General features: G+C 34.6%; 2 protein-coding genes across 2 annotated transcripts; both read right to left on the bottom strand.

The window, feature by feature from the left end:
- Positions 1 to 2065: 2065 nt before the first annotated feature.
- On the bottom strand, positions 2066 to 3112 carry LOC124092767 (olfactory receptor 8U9-like). The gene has a single exon (XM_046444569.1). It carries the CDS (start codon positions 3110 to 3112, stop codon positions 2066 to 2068), a length of 1047 nt encoding a protein of 348 aa, XP_046300525.1.
- A 12150-nt stretch (positions 3113 to 15262) lies between these two features.
- On the bottom strand, positions 15263 to 16216 carry LOC124092768 (olfactory receptor 8J3-like). Its single transcript, XM_046444571.1, has one exon. The coding sequence runs from the start codon at positions 16214 to 16216 to the stop codon at positions 15263 to 15265; it is 954 nt and encodes a 317-aa protein (XP_046300527.1).
- Between the last annotated feature and the right edge of the window lie 2235 nt (positions 16217 to 18451).

Consider the following 18451-nt stretch of genomic DNA (forward strand, 5'->3'; position numbering starts at 1 on the left):
TCTCAGTAACAATTTCTATTTTAGTCTGCTAATTTTGGCTCTGTGACCAAGGACCTGTTAAAATAATCAGAAGATGAAAAGTTTATCTGGGGTTTCATGGTTTCAGAGACCTCAGTCTATAGGTGACACCTTTGCCCTGGACCTGAGGGCAGAACTTCATAGCAGAAGAGTGAGATCAGAACCTGGAATCGTGAAACAGAGAGAAAGACTTCTTCTCTAACCAAAGATAAAATATATACCCCAAAGACATACTTCCAATGATCCGTCTCCTCTAGCCACACTCTACCAGCATACATTTTGTACTCAGTTAATCCCTATGAGTGAATTAGCACACCAATTAAGTTTAGGCTCTGATAACCCAATCATTTCACCTCTAGTCTTTTTTTGCATTGTCTTACATGTGTGCTTTTGGAGGATACCTCATATCTAAACCATAACGCTCATTATGTTTTTGATCAAGAAAAAGACATGTGAGGGACTTCTGGAATTGTGTGACAAGGACTTCCAGGAATACATCCCTACATAAAATCAAGAAAAACACTGGTACACATTTGACAATCTCATTTCCCAGAATTCTTGGAATTAGTCAAATTTTAAAAATAATGTGAAAAATCTTTATTCAAGTAAAACTGCGTGAACTATAGAAAATGGCAGTGTTTGTGGTGTTTGGACACTTGGGCTTTTTGAGCATATTCAACATTTAAACTATAGAACCACACATTATAAGAAAGACAGATTTTCCAGAATTACCCCCAGAAAAGTTACTGAGTAAACAAATAAAAGCAACAAAACCCACACCAATATCAAATAGGATGAGCAAAATCAAAAACTGGTGGGGGCGCTGTGTGCCAGGGTGTATGTATGTGTGTGTGTGTGTGTGTACTTGTTTATTTAACAAATTAGGAAGTAAATATCTAAGTAAAATATTGCAAAACAAAAGAGTCCAGAAGTGCTGAAATAAAGAAACATAAAAGTATAAATAATTTAGAATATAGTTAGTGAAATAACAAACATAAATTCAATTTCACCAATAATTATAAGAAATATGAATTGATTAAATACTCTAATCAAAATGGCAGAGTATTGAGTTTATTAAAGAGTCAAGATTTCTGTCCTTAAGAAACACCAATCATACTAAAAAAGACATATAAACTAAAAGTATGCAATACTAATCCATGTAAATAACAACCAAGAGAAAGCTGAAATTGTTACACTAAAGACAGTGGGAAAAAAATAAGACTTTAAGAAAATAATCACCACCAGAAAACAGAGTTTAGGTAACAGGAGAAAACAAGCAAATTTAGCAATTATAAATTCATGCAAAAATGATAAATGAACCCCCAAATATCTAAGATAAAAAACTGACAGACAAGAAAAATTAAAACAAAATTAATTGGGATTTTAACTATAATACCAATCTTAATAGGTAGAACAAAGAGAAAGAGAAAACTAGCAAGGTTCTAAAATTTTGAGCAGCACTGACAATCAACCAGGTGACAATATGACTATTGTTAAGCATATAGTGGTTCAGAACACACTTTCTCAGAATTGCCATTATAACAATTGTGGCCTGGATAAATCTTTGCATGAAGGACTATGCTGTGCTTAGTAGAATATTTTCATCACATCTGGCCTTCCCCCTCTCTGTAGCAGTAACATTATTTGACCCCACACTCTCATATGAAAATCAATAACAATTGCAGGCATTGCCTAATCTCTGCTAAGGGAAAGATCATCTTCAGTGGAATGTCTGGGTCATTATTTGTATAATTTTATCAGAGAATATCATTCCATTTAATTTGGAATGTATTATTCAAATTCAATTTTGAATATAATGTTAAAGCACTCATATAATCCTAGACTAGGCATTTGGGGCGCCTTTGCTTTTGTCTATTATAGACAAGTATCTAGTTTTATACCTATTGGATGAGATAATTTTTTTATAAACATTTTTTAGGTGAGAAATTACAATGTAAATCATTATGGTATCCTCTACATGTGAAATAAGTCAAAATTACGTACCAAAAAATACAGAGAATGATTTCACTTTTTAATGAACAGATATTTATTGAATATCAGATACAACAAAGTCACCATAGCTAGTTTTATTAATGAGGAAAAATAGGATGAAGGGAAGCCTATTTTTGTTTATTGAAGTTTTTTTTAGTTTTATGGACACACAAGCCTGTTGTCTGTTCATGATTTTTTTCAGAGCCTCTTTCACATCCTTGTTCCTGAGGCTATAGATCAAGGGGTTCAACATGGGGATGATCACTGTGTAGAAGACGGAGGCCATTTTATCTGTGTCAAGGGAATGCTTAGAGCTGGGCTGTAGGTACATGAAGATCAAGGTCCCATAGAATATGGTCACTGCCAGCATGTGGGAGCTACATGTGGAGAAGGCTTTTCGTCTCCCCTCAGCTGAGCGCATCCTCAGGATGGAAGAAATAATGAACATGTAGGAGACAAAGACTATGAGAACAGAAGAGATGAATGTGACACCAGCACAGGTCAAAACCCACAGCTGTTTGGAGTGTGTGTCTGAGCAAGCCAGTCTGAGGAGGGGCATGTCATCACAGTAGAAATGATTGACATTGTTGGAGTGGCAGTAGCAGAGACGGAAAGTAAGGATGGTATGAAACAGTGCCATCAGGAAGCTGAAGCCGTAGGGTACAGCTATAAGCTGAATACAGGTAGCTGGGGACATTGTGATCATGTAGAGCAGAGGGTTGCAAATGGCCACATATCTGTCATAGGCCATGGAAGCTAGTAACAAGCACTCAGATACCACGAAGCTGAGGAAGCAGCCTAACTGTGCAGCACATGCACTGACGGATATAACATTTTGCTGGTACAAGAAATTCCCAAGCATTTTGGGTGTGATGACAGAAGAGTAACAGAAATCAACAAAAGCCAGGTTGCTAAGGAAGAAGTACATCGGTGTGTTGAGTCTTGAATCTGTTCTAATGACCACGATCAAACCCAGGTTGCCTACTGCAGTGAAAAGATAGATGGATAAGAACATCACAAAGAGGGGCATCTTCAGCTCCTGGCGATCCGTGAGGCCCACGAGAATGAACTCTCTCACCTGGGTGCAATTTTTCTGAGCCATGTGCCTTCAGGAATCAGGATGGAGAAAAAGAGAGAATAGTTAAGTCCGAATTGTGTATTTATAGCATGATTACCCTAAATGGTGTTTTTGTACTTTGATATCTTGTAAAGAGGTTTTTGTGTGTTTGTTTTTCTCCCAGTATTAAGGATTGCCAGCATTTGGAGATTCTGGAAATACGATTGGAAGCTGAAAGAGATATTTGTGGGAAAGAAATATTTGTTTTCCTTAAATTCATTGTTTATTCTAAGATAAGTGCTGTGAAGTGACTTTGTTTTACTCCTCAAGTTATTTAAATGTACAGCCTGACTTGTTAAATTGCTATGGTTTCATTGAACAGATTTGAAATTTACAGCATAAACCAAAACCTCTGAAAGTTGCATCTCTCTGACAGATTTGTTATTTTGCCTGTGTGAACAAATCTGCTCATTGTCCCAATGTTGACTGAGATATGGTTTTGCATTTTTCTATTTTATATTAATTGTCCTTGACACATAGGCAATCAATTTGTAATATTGTTTAATGTTACTAATTCAACTATTGAAAATAGATAACTTCTTGGAAAAGACAGCATGGTATATAATAGACTTTGTTTAATCTCACTAAACTTAATGTAAATATACTCATGCCCATTTTACAAATGACACAGAGGTGAATAAAATAGCAAGAACATCAGACAACCATTTTAAGTATAGTTGGGTTTCAAATCCATGTTTTGTAGTCTGGAGTGCATATTTTTCATCAGATTGTTCTCCACATAAATATCCTATTTATTCTAGTATTAGAAACCTAAATTATTTCTAAATATTTATTTACATAATATACTACCAACATTTCTAAAACATGAGGTAAAGGAATGATAAAAGAGAATTATTCCTCATATAAGTTTATAATATATTGTAAACTAGGACAAAACTTATATTTGTTTTCCAAGAGATGTGGAATTTTTTCTGTAAGTTAATTTATAAATTAGATTGTGTCTCTTTCCAGGTTTTCTCTTTTGTTAAGAAAACATAGGTTTGAATTACATCTTGCATATTTTTTTTGTTTTCCTACTATGTTTGAAGTTAAACATTTTTCTACATTTATTCTTAATCATTTTAGCTAATTTCCATAATTAAATTATTGGATATCCAAATAATGTGAAATATTATAATTTCCCTACTGTTTTCTTCTCTCCTTTTCATTTTCTCTGTTTCCAAAAAATAAAGAAATTTCTTAGAAAAACTCATAATTTGCTCTTCATATTGAGCAATTACCTTATAATAATAATAAATAATAATAAATTCACAAATAAAATAAAATCTGAGTGTTCCTCACAGTTCTTCAGAATATACTTACAGCCCTTGTTTACTTACAGCTGTTGTTTCATTGTCAATAACACATTTTAAGTAATTTTAGTTTTATTTTTTCTAATCAATGTTTATTGAGCAAGTAATAACTTTCTAGAAATACTAATTTAACCTTGATTTTTACCCTAAACTAATTGTGCTTCTTCTTGAACTCTTAATACATATTTAATGTCTAGTTATAGCAACATGGAAATTTTAGGAAATAAGGACCTAGGAACCCTTAAGTTTCAAAACTCTAGTTGTCATGTTAAATAAAAAATGAAGTTCAATTTTAAGCAAAAATAATAAAATAAATAAAAACATTAAAAATAAAAAAACTAAAAAGAGAGAAGAAGGGGACAAAATGAAAATAAAATTTTTCTTTATATTGCTGCTCAAACCAAGAAACTTCTGTAGAGCAATAACTGTCTAACTCTAACATTTTTGATCACAAGTTACACAAATAAACACTTGCTCCAAGCAGGCATAGAGCTAGTAAATATGTCCAGAAGAATACTCACTCCCTAGAATGCATAGACATATTCTTTTGTGTTACTGTAATCTGTTCTATGTCTACGTAATCAAAATTATTTTTGTTAGCATCTTAAAATTTTTATGTATGATGTACTAGTAGTGAAAAGCAAAGTTTTGAATCTGCCCTCTAATCTACAACACACCACACCTTTTTCACTGAGCGGAAACTGAATTGCATGTACATGGTGCCCAAGTGGCTTCCAGGCTGCTCTATTATCAAAAGAGTAGATATTCTGGGCTTCACATTTCCCTCAATGATGTCCGGGTGCTGCTTCCTTAGGAGGCAATTTTAATTCATGTGCTCATCATTCAATAATACATAGTGAGAACTATTAACATCCAGATAGGACATGGAGTCTGAAGAAAGAGCCAAGAAAAGCACATCAACTAGACCAGAAGGAAAAAAAAAAAAAAAAAAAAAAGCTCTAAAGCTCTATCCAAACTTCCTTATGTTTCTCATCTCTTCCTCAATTTTCTTTTTCAGTTTTAAAACACAAAACTGTGAAATTTGTGCATGAAATGCATTCGATTTGAAAAGTAGTGCTTACCTTTTCTTTCAAAGTCGAATATATTCTTTCAACCTACTCAGGTAGAATGTGCTTCTTTGTTTCCTCATAATGGGTCCATATAGAGTCAGGTTGCATGGTATTGTTAGTGTCTGTCCCAAAGGATCTTCCTCCAGAGAAAGAGAAAAACAATGTTATCAAAAATATTAGAATACCTGCTCCATTTATTAATGTGAATCCCTGATTTTAACTGCTAAAAACTCTGCATTTAGTGTGTCATTTAAAAATATTTTTGTTGTGTTAAATTATTAGTGTCATTCTTCAAATTTGGCTTTGAAAGGAACATAGAAATTATCTTTTACAAAATCTTGAAAATAGCTTTCTATGAAAAATGTGTACACTTTCTTAAAGGACCCATCCTCAACACTGTCTGAACAAAACATTTGGTAAATCTCTGGGCATGTGCTTAGCTTTTTGTAGCTCTGAACTCATGAGTTAGTCCCATACTACAATATGTATTTCCTCACTCTTACATCTCATCATAAAGCTTATAAAACAGTGGGTCTTGTAATAAAAAATATAATAAAACCAGTGGACACAGGTTGACTCTCCTGGTAAACAACCATAGTGAATTAAAGATTTTTTTCTAGTAGTTAAACTGGATTGATATATTTGTACTTAACATTTTAAGTATTAACTTTGAGTGGATGTTTACCAAAGCACACCATATAACCCCATTAATGTTTACTTTTAAGTGGATATATGCATTCAATATTAATTAGGTTTTGTAAATTTCAGAGAAATAAAAAGATTCTGAGAAACTATGGGTCTCCTTGCTTATGGAAGTATCTGCTATAGCTGCTAATTCTTAAGATAGAGCCATTTACCAATAATCCTATAATAAAAAAGAGGAAAATATCTAGCATCAACCATAGAATTTGTTGCAGTTTTAGTTTAACTGGTAAAACAAAATTTCTCTGGGATGTTTCATATTTCTTCTCCATACATTGAAATTTTTTAGACCTTTATTTTATTTACTTATCTTTATGTAGTGCTGAGGATTGAACCTAGGGCATCACACATGCTAAGCAAGCACTCTAGTACCCAGCTACAACGTCAGCCCACGCATTCAATGTTTAGAAGAAAAGTCTGTGATTAACTTTCTAATTAGTAGAGAATAATTATTAATTATGAGTATTTATGCCCAATGTCTTCTGTTCTCATCTATAGTTTCCAAAAAGATACCCTAGTGAAAGGAAGGACCAAGTGGGTTTTATCAATTCCCTGTTTGCCTGTTTGGAAGAGGGATCAGCATTGCTGCCCCTTGTGTTGGTTCCCAGTAGAATTACTTATAATGGCACACAGTGGCTGTAAGGAACTGACTGAATTGTAATGCCGTGCCCAGGCTCACTCAGCTGCTTTGTAGTGAGTCAAGACTAGAATGACAGTACTTTTTTCGTTTTTTAAAATAACTGTTTGCCACTTCAGAATCACTCCTTGTACTCTCTGCCAGGACCTCCACACTCTGGCCACACTGCTGTACTGGAAGAACCTGAACCAGTGTTACCCTGTTTGTGAACCTGCTACTCCCTCTGCAAGGAGCACTTGTTCTCCACACAGACCCAAGCCCAGCTCAGAGCATTTTTGAAAGAGAGTAATATGTAAATATAGCCTCTGGCCATTTTCTTGAATTTAATACTCTGCAATTTTGTCATTCATGGAAAAAATAATTGTATCAAAAACCAGCATTCCCTCAAGGGCTTGGTATTTAATGGAGCTATGAAAAATGTCATTCCTAGAAATTAGAAGTCTATCCATGTGTAGATGAATCTGATGATTGATTTTTAATTGTGCTATCAGAGATAGCACAATTGTTATTGTTATGATTGTATTTAGAGCAAAACATCAATAATCACTCCTTCAGTATATCACATATACCCCAGTATGTTACTTGCTTTTCAAAAAGTAACAAATTTCATTTCCTATGAAATCTCTACTGTTTTAGTTTCCAGTTCTTTGCTTTTCCAGATAAAGAAACAATAAAACACCAATCTATTTTTCATTGAAATGGTAAAATCATTAGACATCTTGGAATAGCATTGTGTGGTGTTTCAGTGACTGCAGTACAAATTCAACTCCTGTGATGAGGAATCGAACAAAAAAATCATTCAGGAGAAACACTTATTCTTACATCTGTGGCATGGTATGGCAGAACTGGAAGATGGTGCTACTAATGTCCTGAATCCAGGACCCTGCAGGACCACATAGTTCCCCTGGAATCTCTTCAGGGAAGTCAAGGGGACTCTCCTCTGAAGGAGAACCTTAGTAGTCTCCATACTTCTTTTCCACTGTGGCTAGTATAGATTGAGTTTCTGAACATTATCTATTTGTTTGTTTTAATCCTTATTTTAAATCTCTAAAGAGTTTGAAATAAAGTGTATCTTTTATCCCACAGTTTCTGTGAAGGCTCCCCTGGGACACTATTATTTATCTCACATTCCCTTCTGAGATGTCAGGGAGGATTATTATGTGAGAGTTTTAAGGAAGTGTCTATTTAAACAAGGTAATTATGTTAAATCACTTAGTTATGTCTCTGTAATTAAAGAAAATTATAATACCACTAATAAATGTGCAATTCCTAGAACCCCAAGTTTGTCAGTGAAATAAACATCATGTTAATTTATTTATTTTTACTTCTTTTTTTTAAATTTTTTATTGTTGGTTGTTCAAAACATTACATAGTTCTTGATATATCATGTTAATTTAATAAATCATATATTATAGATCAGGCCTACAAAATGACTATCAGTACTTTTCCCCAAGGAAAATTATTACAGATAAAATATATCTTCCTAAAATTGTAAGAAATACAATTGTATATTAAAGAAATATGAGATTTCTAGGCCTAAAATTTTGCCAGCTAAAATTAAAATTTCTTTTTAATGTCAAGATTCTCAATTTGCTGGCAAAGCTTTGTTAAATTACAGATTTTGAGTGATTCTTCAGATAATAAGTGGCCATAAACTTAATATATACATATATACCTGAATTTTTTCTTGGGGATTCAGTCATAATCAAGGAGCAGCCATGAAGAATTTCCCTAGATAATTAAACCTAGAAAATTACTAAACTGGATGGGACTATAGAAGGCCTTGTTACCCTCTTTCAAGATGGTACATTGAGATAGATTTTAGTTCTTTTTTTTTTTTATACCAGGTATTGAATTCAGGGATGAGTAACCACACTGAACCACATCTTCAGTGGCTGGATCTCACTAAGTTGCTGAGGCTGGCTTTGAAATCAGGATCCTCTGGTCTTAGTCTCCTGAGCCACTGAGATTACAGGCAGCACCACTATACCAGGCTGAATTTTCATTATTTTGATGTGAGCAATGGCTGCCATAGTATTTTATATCAATTTGACCACGTAATTTGACTTCATATTAACATAACACATTATTAATCAGTCTTGTTTCAAAATAAAAAGTTTTCAGATTTTTGTTATAGATAAGAGAAGAAGGATTTCTACTGTCAAAAAAATAAATTAAAAGTAATCTGTGGGGAACTCTATGAACCCTGGGAAGGTGAATTAGTCAGTGCTACCACTATTTACACAAGTTCATCTACATAGGAAGTTCTCTGGGTAGGTAGATAGGAAAACAGAGGCAAATACAGACTTGTGTATTCATATTAATTATCACAGATAAATATAATTCCTGTCTGAATTGGAAGAAGTGGCTAAAAGCAATGGCATCCCAGTGGCAGCCAGCACACCCAGTTCCAGATCTCGGTGAACAAACATTATTAAGTCCATGGTCTTCTCAGAAATAAAGCCAAGGCTTCATATTAACATAACACATTATTAATCAGTCTTGTTTCAGAATAAAATGGTTCCAGGTTTTTGTAGGAAAGAAAATACTAGACTTACTACATGAGCTGATTTGTCGTTGAGATTTACTTTTCAAAGTAAAACTCCGTTTAATTACAGAGAAGAGGAAGGTGTGGCCCCACAGTGGCTCTCAGCAGCCTGAGGGACAGCAGTGATGACTGCTAGGATTTTTGTGCCTTTTTTTAAAAAAAACAAATCCCCTCCCTTATTCTGATTTCTTTTGTTTTCACCCAATATTCATTTATGTTAGAATATCCCATCCAGAATAGACTGGTGAATCTAGTTATTACAGTTCCTGAAACTCTTCTTGGTTGTCAGAATTTTTTAGGCTTTTCTTATTTTCTATGATTTTGACAATGTTGAGAAGCATACTGATCAAGTATCTTATAAAATGCCACTAAATTAGATTTCTTTGATGTTTTCATCATGGTTAGACTAGGGTCATGAATCTTGGGAGAAAAAAAATCATAGAAATCAATAGACATTCTAATTGCATCCTGATAAAATCTGATCACTATCTGCCAACACTGTAGTTACTAACTGTACTTAATATTAATGTGACTCATTGCAGCTAGTGTTAACTTTGATCACCTGGCCAAGGTATGTTAGGGGACAGACAGATGAGGACAGTGGGGACACGAGGTTAAGAGAATACTGCTATAAAATGGGCCCATTGTGTTGATTCCCACATGCATTCCATTCTAAAAGTAATTTACCTGCAGCCCTGCTTGGCTGAAGTAGACAGGATATGTCACATTCCTCATCAAACTACCTGTTATGTGCAATAGAAATGCAGGCCTGAGATAATGTCAAGGGGAAGAACCCAGAGACTTTGGTGACCAGATCCTAAAACTCAAGGAGATGAGGAATAAATCCTACTAACAATAACAATTATAAGAATGTATGGTTAGGAATCCAGATAAAACTAGTTGGCATGGGCCAAGGTGACCTAGGGTTGCCATGGCAATGTGTACTTGAAAGTCTGACATCATCTTTCTATCAGTCAAAAGTCTAGAGGAAGACCTGGGCAGGATTCTCTGGAAAGTTCTCTGAGACCCCTGGTAAAACTGTAGTGCAAGAGAGGCATATTGTCCCTCGCTTTACTGAGAGGTCCTATGCTCTCCCTTGAGAGTGTCCCCTTTCCCTTTTCCTATCCTTTCAATAAACTCATACCTATTACTCTGATCTACATATCTGAAATCTTTCTGACTTATTTGCAAGAATTGGGGCTTGAAAGGTGGGTCTTCAGGGTGCCTCAACTTCTTGGACGTCCCCAGCTCTGTAATAGTAATGTTTGTCAGATTTCACCATTCCAAAGAACTCTCTGCTCCTTTCCCTACTGCACTTTTTGGAAAAAGTCAGTATGTGCTACTCACATCTAAGGAGTAGGAGGGGGTTATTGTTCATCTCCTTGAAGGCAGAGGATCTACATAAATTCCTACATTTTTTTCTGCATAGGAAATTTGCCTGTTTCCCTATTTTGTTTTTATAATTATGCTACCACTTCCTTCTATCTGTATGGTAAATTTTATTTTATTTATTTAATTCCTGACTTTCTGATAATGTAACATTCTCTGGGAATCATCATGTAAACTTCTCTCCCTCTCCTGGTCATGTTTCAAAGAATGTCTGGTTCTTTTTACAGAAAAAAAAATGTTATTAGAAAACATCATCTGTGTTCCTGGTGTGTTTGCTGCTATTGGGGTGAATACCAGATTCTAGAATATGTGTCAGCTAATAGAGCTATGTGTGCTTGTTTGTATAAACATATCTACAACAATTTCAATGTGTAACCTGGGAGCATCTACATTGGGTAAACATGGTGGACAGGAATCATATCAGGGTGTCCCCATCCTAGCAGGTGTCACCTGAGTTCCTTACAGTTTCCTGGCAAAGTTGCCAAATAATGCTGTGCCATAACCAGAGCAGCCAAACTAGCAGGTCCCCATGAGGGGAAATGAGAGATTGGAAAAAAAATAAGACTCATGTACTCAGATTGTGAAACTAACAGCCAGGATGGGTGGAACACTGCTCTCTGATGGAGAAGTAGGTCTAAAGAATTACACCAGCAATCCTTATTATGTATTTCTCATTAATAGATAATTTGTAAGCATTACTCTTTATATTTATGAAAGTTACAGAGATAGCAACATCATGTAGTTTATTCCTCAGTTATATTGTACAGTTGCAATGTGCAATGCTAAGAGCATTGTGTAGCTCTCATGAAAGTCCATTGTTTAAAGTTAGTATTATGCAGGCAGATTCAGGAGCAGCAGAGCTGGCAAAACATTGTGGTTGTCTTAGCAAGAGAATTCCTTCATTCTCAGGAGTCGTGTGCCTGAGAGCAAAGTTGAGGCTGATACGACTCTAGCACAGTGTCTCCCTAGGAAGGGCATTACCATAGCAACCGGGCATTCTGCACCTTTGCACAGAAACTTTCCCAGGGATCAAGCAAGCCACAGCCACGAAGTCATCAGGACCCAAATCTCAGAAACTGGTCTCCCAATCACTGTCACTACTCATCACAATGCTGGACTCAGTTATTTTGACTTGTGATAGTAGAAACAGAAGCAAGTCAGCCAAGAGAACATACAGGCAAGGTTTTTTTTTTGTTGTTTTTTTTTTTTTGTTTTTTGTTTGTTTGTTTGTTTTTAAATTAGGGCTTCTCTTAAGAGAAGGGAGATACAGCACTGTGACCAGAGTGTCTGGCTGGCTCCCCAAAAAGAGGGAGAGAAATTTTATTGGTGTGAAAGGGCTGTTTGCAAGAGGTGCTAAGTTTTAGGAATGTTAATTGAATTCAGGTACATTTCCAAGGTCTGTGTTCTTTTCCTGTGAGGATCCTTTAACTGGAGGAAGACATGGTCAGTTGGCTATCCTGGAACTAAAGGTTATTTTTACATATTGCTGCCTCATTCTGCATAAACATCCCTGTCTTGTGATAAGAATGAGTCCCTATAGTGGTTAAGAGAGCACATGGGTAGAAATGGAAGAGAGCACAGATTAGGGAAACTAACAGGTTATGATTCTAGCAATTTTCACTGTAGCCTTTAATAGCTGTCAGACCATGAGTTAAGGCCCAGAAGTATATTGGCCCTATGTCTCAGTATCCATTTTGTCTCCAACACCAATCCATTACAAACCAGAACATTCTAGATTCCTCTCCCTGAAAATCTAATCTCCTTCTCTAATACTGTGAAATGTGCCTGCCAACCATATACTTAATTGATCACTTCTAGTTTATCCATATATAATGGTGTTAGAATTTTTAAACTCCATTCTTATGAGAAACAACTTTATTGCCAAAGTGCTTCTTGATTTTCACATCACATCTCTAATCTTTCCTGTGTTTAATAAGTCAGCCCATTTCTTCCTACCCACTTTCGAAAAATCATTCCACATATTTTTAGTACAGTGGGATGTTTTTGTCACATTCTGTACTCTTTTCCAGTGTCCTTTGACCTCTTAAATTGTTTATTTCTAAATCAGCATTCATTAAGTTTTTCTCTTTGTCCTATAAGGCTCTGGAAATATTACAAAAAGACATAGTGTCATGTACCCACCATTACAGTGCTGCGATGAATTGTTTCAGTATAGGAAAACACCCCCAAATGCTTCTCTTACTAAACTCTTCCTTCCCACACAAGCCTCTGCAAACCAGTGATCAGTTGACCATTTCTAGAGTTTTCCTTTCAAGTAATGTCTTAGGAATGGAATGATGTAGTCTTTCAGGCCCACTTCCTGCACCTAATAATAAACAATGAATGTTTTCTATTTCTTCTTATTATTTAATAGTTTACTGACTTTTCTTGATGAATAGTAATTCCTTCTATGGATGCATAACATTTGTTAAATTACCTGATGAAAGACATTGGTTGCTTTCAAAGTTTATCAATTACTAATACATTTGGTATGTATGTCCACACTTGGATTTTTGTTGGATAAATTAAAATACCTAAGGGTAAGATAGACCATGAAAACCTGCAACTTTTCTTTTAGATGTGGATTGAATTGCTTTGAGTATAACATTTAAAAACTCATTTATAAGGTGTTTGTAAAACAAAAGTTACTTCAGGGCTATTTTTGGAAAGATGGGTATTATAATATAGTGTGAGATAACAGCACTAGTTGGGGTAATCAATAGATTGGGAAAACACTGATAAATGTAATGGAGATTCATAACAGATTTGTAGACCAGCTACTATAAGCAAAGAGTGTAAGCTTTTATAATTGCAAGATGTCCAAGCAAAATATCTTAGTACTGAGCCTACAGACAAACCCACAAACTAAAATAAGAGCAACAAATCTGATACAGTGGGAATGTGGAATTCAGAATTCCACATAATATTAGATAAAGTGTTTCTCTGAAAACTGTAAATATTCAAGGAAAGAAAATTGTGATCCTCAAAAAAGAAATAAATCAATGGAAATAGAATGTGAGAATCCCAGAGGTAGACTTGAACATACAAACTTCAAATAACTAAGGCAACAATAAAGTTATACCAATCACAATCTTTGAATGTCTCTCAGTCCAAATTTTTTGTTATATAACAATTCCTTCCTTATATCAAAATCATCATGACTGAATATTTAATGTGTATATTAGCATTCTTCAACACTGAAGCCCACTCATAAGTGAACATGTGCACAGAAAGTTAATATAGAATTATTAATTCCTAAGAGTATGTGTAACAATACCCCATCAAGCTTATTAAAATAAGGATGTGTAGCCTTTATCTTATAATTTTGATCTGAGCCAAGTGCCTATAATCCCAGCAGCTCAAGAGGCAGGAGGATCACGAGTTCAAAGCCAGCCTCAGCAAAATTGAGGTGCTAAGAAACTCAGTAAGACTCTGTCTTTAAATAAAATACAAAAATACAAAATACAAAAATAAGGTTGTGTTTATGGTTCAGTGTTTGAGTGCCCTTGAATTCAATCCCTGGTACCTTGCCCCCCCCGCCCCCACCAAATAAATAAATAAATAAATTGGATTTGATAATTCAGAAAGAGAGCTAGTTAGGCCACCCCCATGCATTTAAACTTGCAAAGTAAATTCTGGTGTAAACTAACTGACCAAGAACAATCAGAAAACAAGACAACATTTTTATAAAACCCAATGAATTATTTCCTCTAATGTTGTAAGTGACTTTCATGAAGATAGACAATTAAATGTCTAAGACTATTACAAAACAGTAAATTTATTTTTCACACAAAATACTGTTAGAAACTTACACTAAATATCACATTTAGTATAAGGAGAAAGAATAATATTTACAGAATTGACTATCTTGCAAATCAAATCCAGCATATTAATAGTACTATACTATGCCTTAATTTAAAAATTATAATTTCAATCCTAAAATGCTTATCATTCACAATATAAAATCAGTGACGATATTTATCTGTTGATAATATTAATACAGAGATAGTTTTCTTTTAAATAAGATGACTGAGTCAGAATGGGTAACTTATCTGTAACATGAATTTATTCATCCATAATTAATAGATTTTCAAAATATAAAAATCTACTATACTACATGATACCTGGAGAAAAACCCAAAGGAAAGTTGAATAATAAAAAAAAGACATCAGCTTTAATTTCTGGTACACTATCTTTTTTCTCCATTCAAGTTTATTCAATTATTTAACTGATAGCTTTGTTTACTGCTGAAAACATTGCTTCAAAATTAGCTACCTGTCTCCTCCAGGGCAAAGTTGATAAAGGTTGCATTAACTTTAAAACCCCAAATAAGTTCAGTTTTCTTTCTCTTTTTTTAATTTCCCAAGAATCCAAGAATGCTATGGAGATTGCAAATTAGTCATAAAACAATAATTTTTAAAAATCTTAATCTTGTATATCACACAATCTTAGCCATCTCTTCATTTACCTGTAGATTTAAAAATACATAGCTTTAAGGGAACCACAGGGATTCCTCATGAATCTCCTTAAGGCAGCCTTCACATCCTTGTTCCTCAAGCTGTAGATCATGGGGTTCAGCATGGGGATCACCAGGGTGTAAAACACAGACGCCATTTTATCAGTATCCAGGAAATGGCTGGTTCGAGGCTGCAAATACATGAACAGCAGAGTCCCATAGAAAACTGTGACTGCCATCATATGTGAAGCACAGGTGGAAAAGGCTTTTTTCCTTCCCTCTGATGAATGCATCCTTAGAATAGACAAAACAATGTTGAAATAAGAAATTAGTACTACAGTCATAGAGAACAAGATATTTGTGGCTGCTGAGATAAAGACTACAGTTTCTGGAATGTAAGTATCAGAACAGGACAGGGCTAAGAGAGGGACATTGTCACAGTAAAAATGGTTGATGACATTGGAAGCACAATAAGACACAGAGAATACACAAGATGAAACCACGATAGCTGTGGAAAAGCTATACAGGTAGGTGAGTGAAACCAGCAGATTGCAAATCCGCCGAGATACCACTACCATGTAGAGTAGGGGATTGCAAATGGCCACATAGCGGTCATAGGCCATAACAGCTAGTACAAAAACCTCAGCTACGATGAAAACAAGGAATGCTCCCAGTTGGATGGCACATTCATAGTATGAAGTGGTTTTCTTACTTACTAAGAAGTTGACCAGCATTTTAGGGGCAATGACAGTAGAGTTGCTAAAATTTATAATAGCCAGATGTCGGAGGAAAAAATACATGGGGGTTTGAAGTCGAGAGTCAACACTGATGAGGGTGATGATGCCCAGGTTCCCCATAACTGTCAGCCCATAGATGAGCAGGAATACCAGGAAGAGAGGAATTTGCAGCTCTGGAAGATCTGAGACTCCTATGAAAACAAACTCAGAGACCTGGGTGACATTTCCAGGAGCCATGAGTCTGGTGGAAACTCGTCTGTTTGTAGAAGTAAAGAAGAAGTCATTATGAATTTAAGGAATTATTTTATAGGACTGTCAATATATGGCAAGGCCAATTCCTTGTGTTAAATTTCCTTAAATTATGCACTAATCTTGCTTAGTTGTTAAACTCAAAATTCCATAACCTTGGAGTAAAATTTTCAATCACTTGTAGAGAAAAAGTATGACAAAGTATGAGGTGGTCCAGCATTATAGAACCATTTTGAGTGTTTACTTCCTCACAATGTAATGGAATTATCAGTGTCTTTCACTTGCAAACGTTGAAAGCCATGATTCCTAACTTATTTGTTTTACATGATCATCATAGAGCCTTTAGGAATTGTAAGGACCAAATAAACCAATGTTCGTTCGCAATTTCTTGATCTGAGATGTTTGTGTGTGTGTGTGTGTGCGTGCACGCATGTGTGTGTGTGTGTGTGTGTGTCTAGAATTGATGACTCTTGGCCCAATCCTTCCCTATTTTCTGTATTCTATTTTTCTGTTATTTGTTTTAGCTGAACTTAACATGCATATTCAACCATTTAATTCTATTTACTCTTTACACATTCTATTTTATTAACTTAGGAAAAAATATTTGGAGTTACCACCTAAGAACTCTTTTGTAGATTACTGGTTTCCATTTTCAACTTTTAAAAAGTTGTAATGGTGAAAAATTGTCTCATTATTGTAACTTGGTGATATGATGATTTACTGGGTACTTCTTCCTACCATTCCCTTCATTACTTTTCTTTGTTTTCTCATTTCAAAAGCTTGTACAATTCTTTCCATCATGTTTCACTTTATTATCATTTTTATTTATGAAATGTTACAATATTGTTTTTATAGTAAAAATATATTTGTTCTTAACTTTAGTTATTTACTTTAATTAGTCTCTTTTTGCATAATTTGACAATTTTATTTATTGTGATTACAATAAACATTCTTATTTTTTGTATTTGATATTAGAGAGAATAACATGCTATTTTAATATTGTTAAAATTGTTTCCAAATTGTTTAAGGATGATCAACTGCTCTTATGTAGGCTAATTAGATTCTCTATCTAGTCATAATTAATAATTTATTCATGCAAACCTATAAGTCTGTCATGTATTCTTACCTAAAAACTTGAAGTTAAGTTCTTGAGAGCCAAGCCTATATTATGTGTCTAAGCACTAAAAGCCTAGAGCTGTTGACATTTTCTCTCCATCTAAAAAGCATAGAATAAAAAAGAAAAAAAAGACAAAATTATTAGGCATTAAAAAAATGAAGTGATAAGACAAAAATAATTAGAAAAATATTACCTAAGGACATCCTAGACTTGTTGAGTATCTAAGTTTGTTTTTGACACCAACTATTCCTCTTTCACTAGGTGTCTTTGAGTCATGTTCTTACTTATTTATTAACCAAATATTGTCTGAATTTCTACTCTGTACCAGAAAATGTTCAAGACTCAGGTAAAATACTTGCTCTTCACCTCCTGGTCCTGCTAAAATATTACAGGGAAGTGAAGAAAAATTGTTAAAGAAAAATAAAAACAAGGTAACTCTACAGTGTATTAAGTGTAATGAGTCAATTAAATAAGAGCACAAAGATACATTAAGATGAGTCAGGGAGGTCCTGGGGATGTGGCTTAGAGGTAGGGTGCTTGCCTAGTATGCAGGAGGCCCTGAGTCTTATCTCCAGCCCAGAAAAAACAAACAAACAAATAAACAAAAACAAACAAACAGACAAAAAAACAATGAAAAACCTTAGACTACATTATCAGAAAAAATCATTCATCATTCAGGGGAGGCCTTTTCAGACTGGAAATTGAAATCCAAAGACCTAGAGAATCACAAGCAATTAACTATTCTATAAAGCAGTCATGTTCAGCAAGAACATTTCAGGATTCTATGCCACAGTTAATGTGTGGAATTCTGCTTTGGCATAGAAAATAACTTATTTTATTTTTTGAGAGGGGAGAAGATGGAAAACTTAATGGAAGAGAGTATGACTGTATTTTAATACAGAAGTGGGTTGTTAATACAATCAGAACTTAGAACTCACAGTACTTATTCAGATTTTAAGGGCACTGCAAACCATACAAAAATTTTAAGATAGGTAACTAATATGACCAGCTTTAAATTTAAACAAACTGATTTTTGCTGTTATGAAAACATGAATAGTAATGATTCTAAAAGGCAAGAGGTAGAGCAGAAGTGGAATAAAAAAAAA

Source organism: Marmota monax, unplaced genomic scaffold (assembly GCF_021218885.2).
Source record: "Marmota monax isolate L192 unplaced genomic scaffold, Marmota_monax_Labrador192_F-V1.1 WCK01_AAM20220418_F8-fsc00038, whole genome shotgun sequence".
Lineage (NCBI taxonomy): Eukaryota > Metazoa > Chordata > Mammalia > Rodentia > Sciuridae > Marmota > Marmota monax.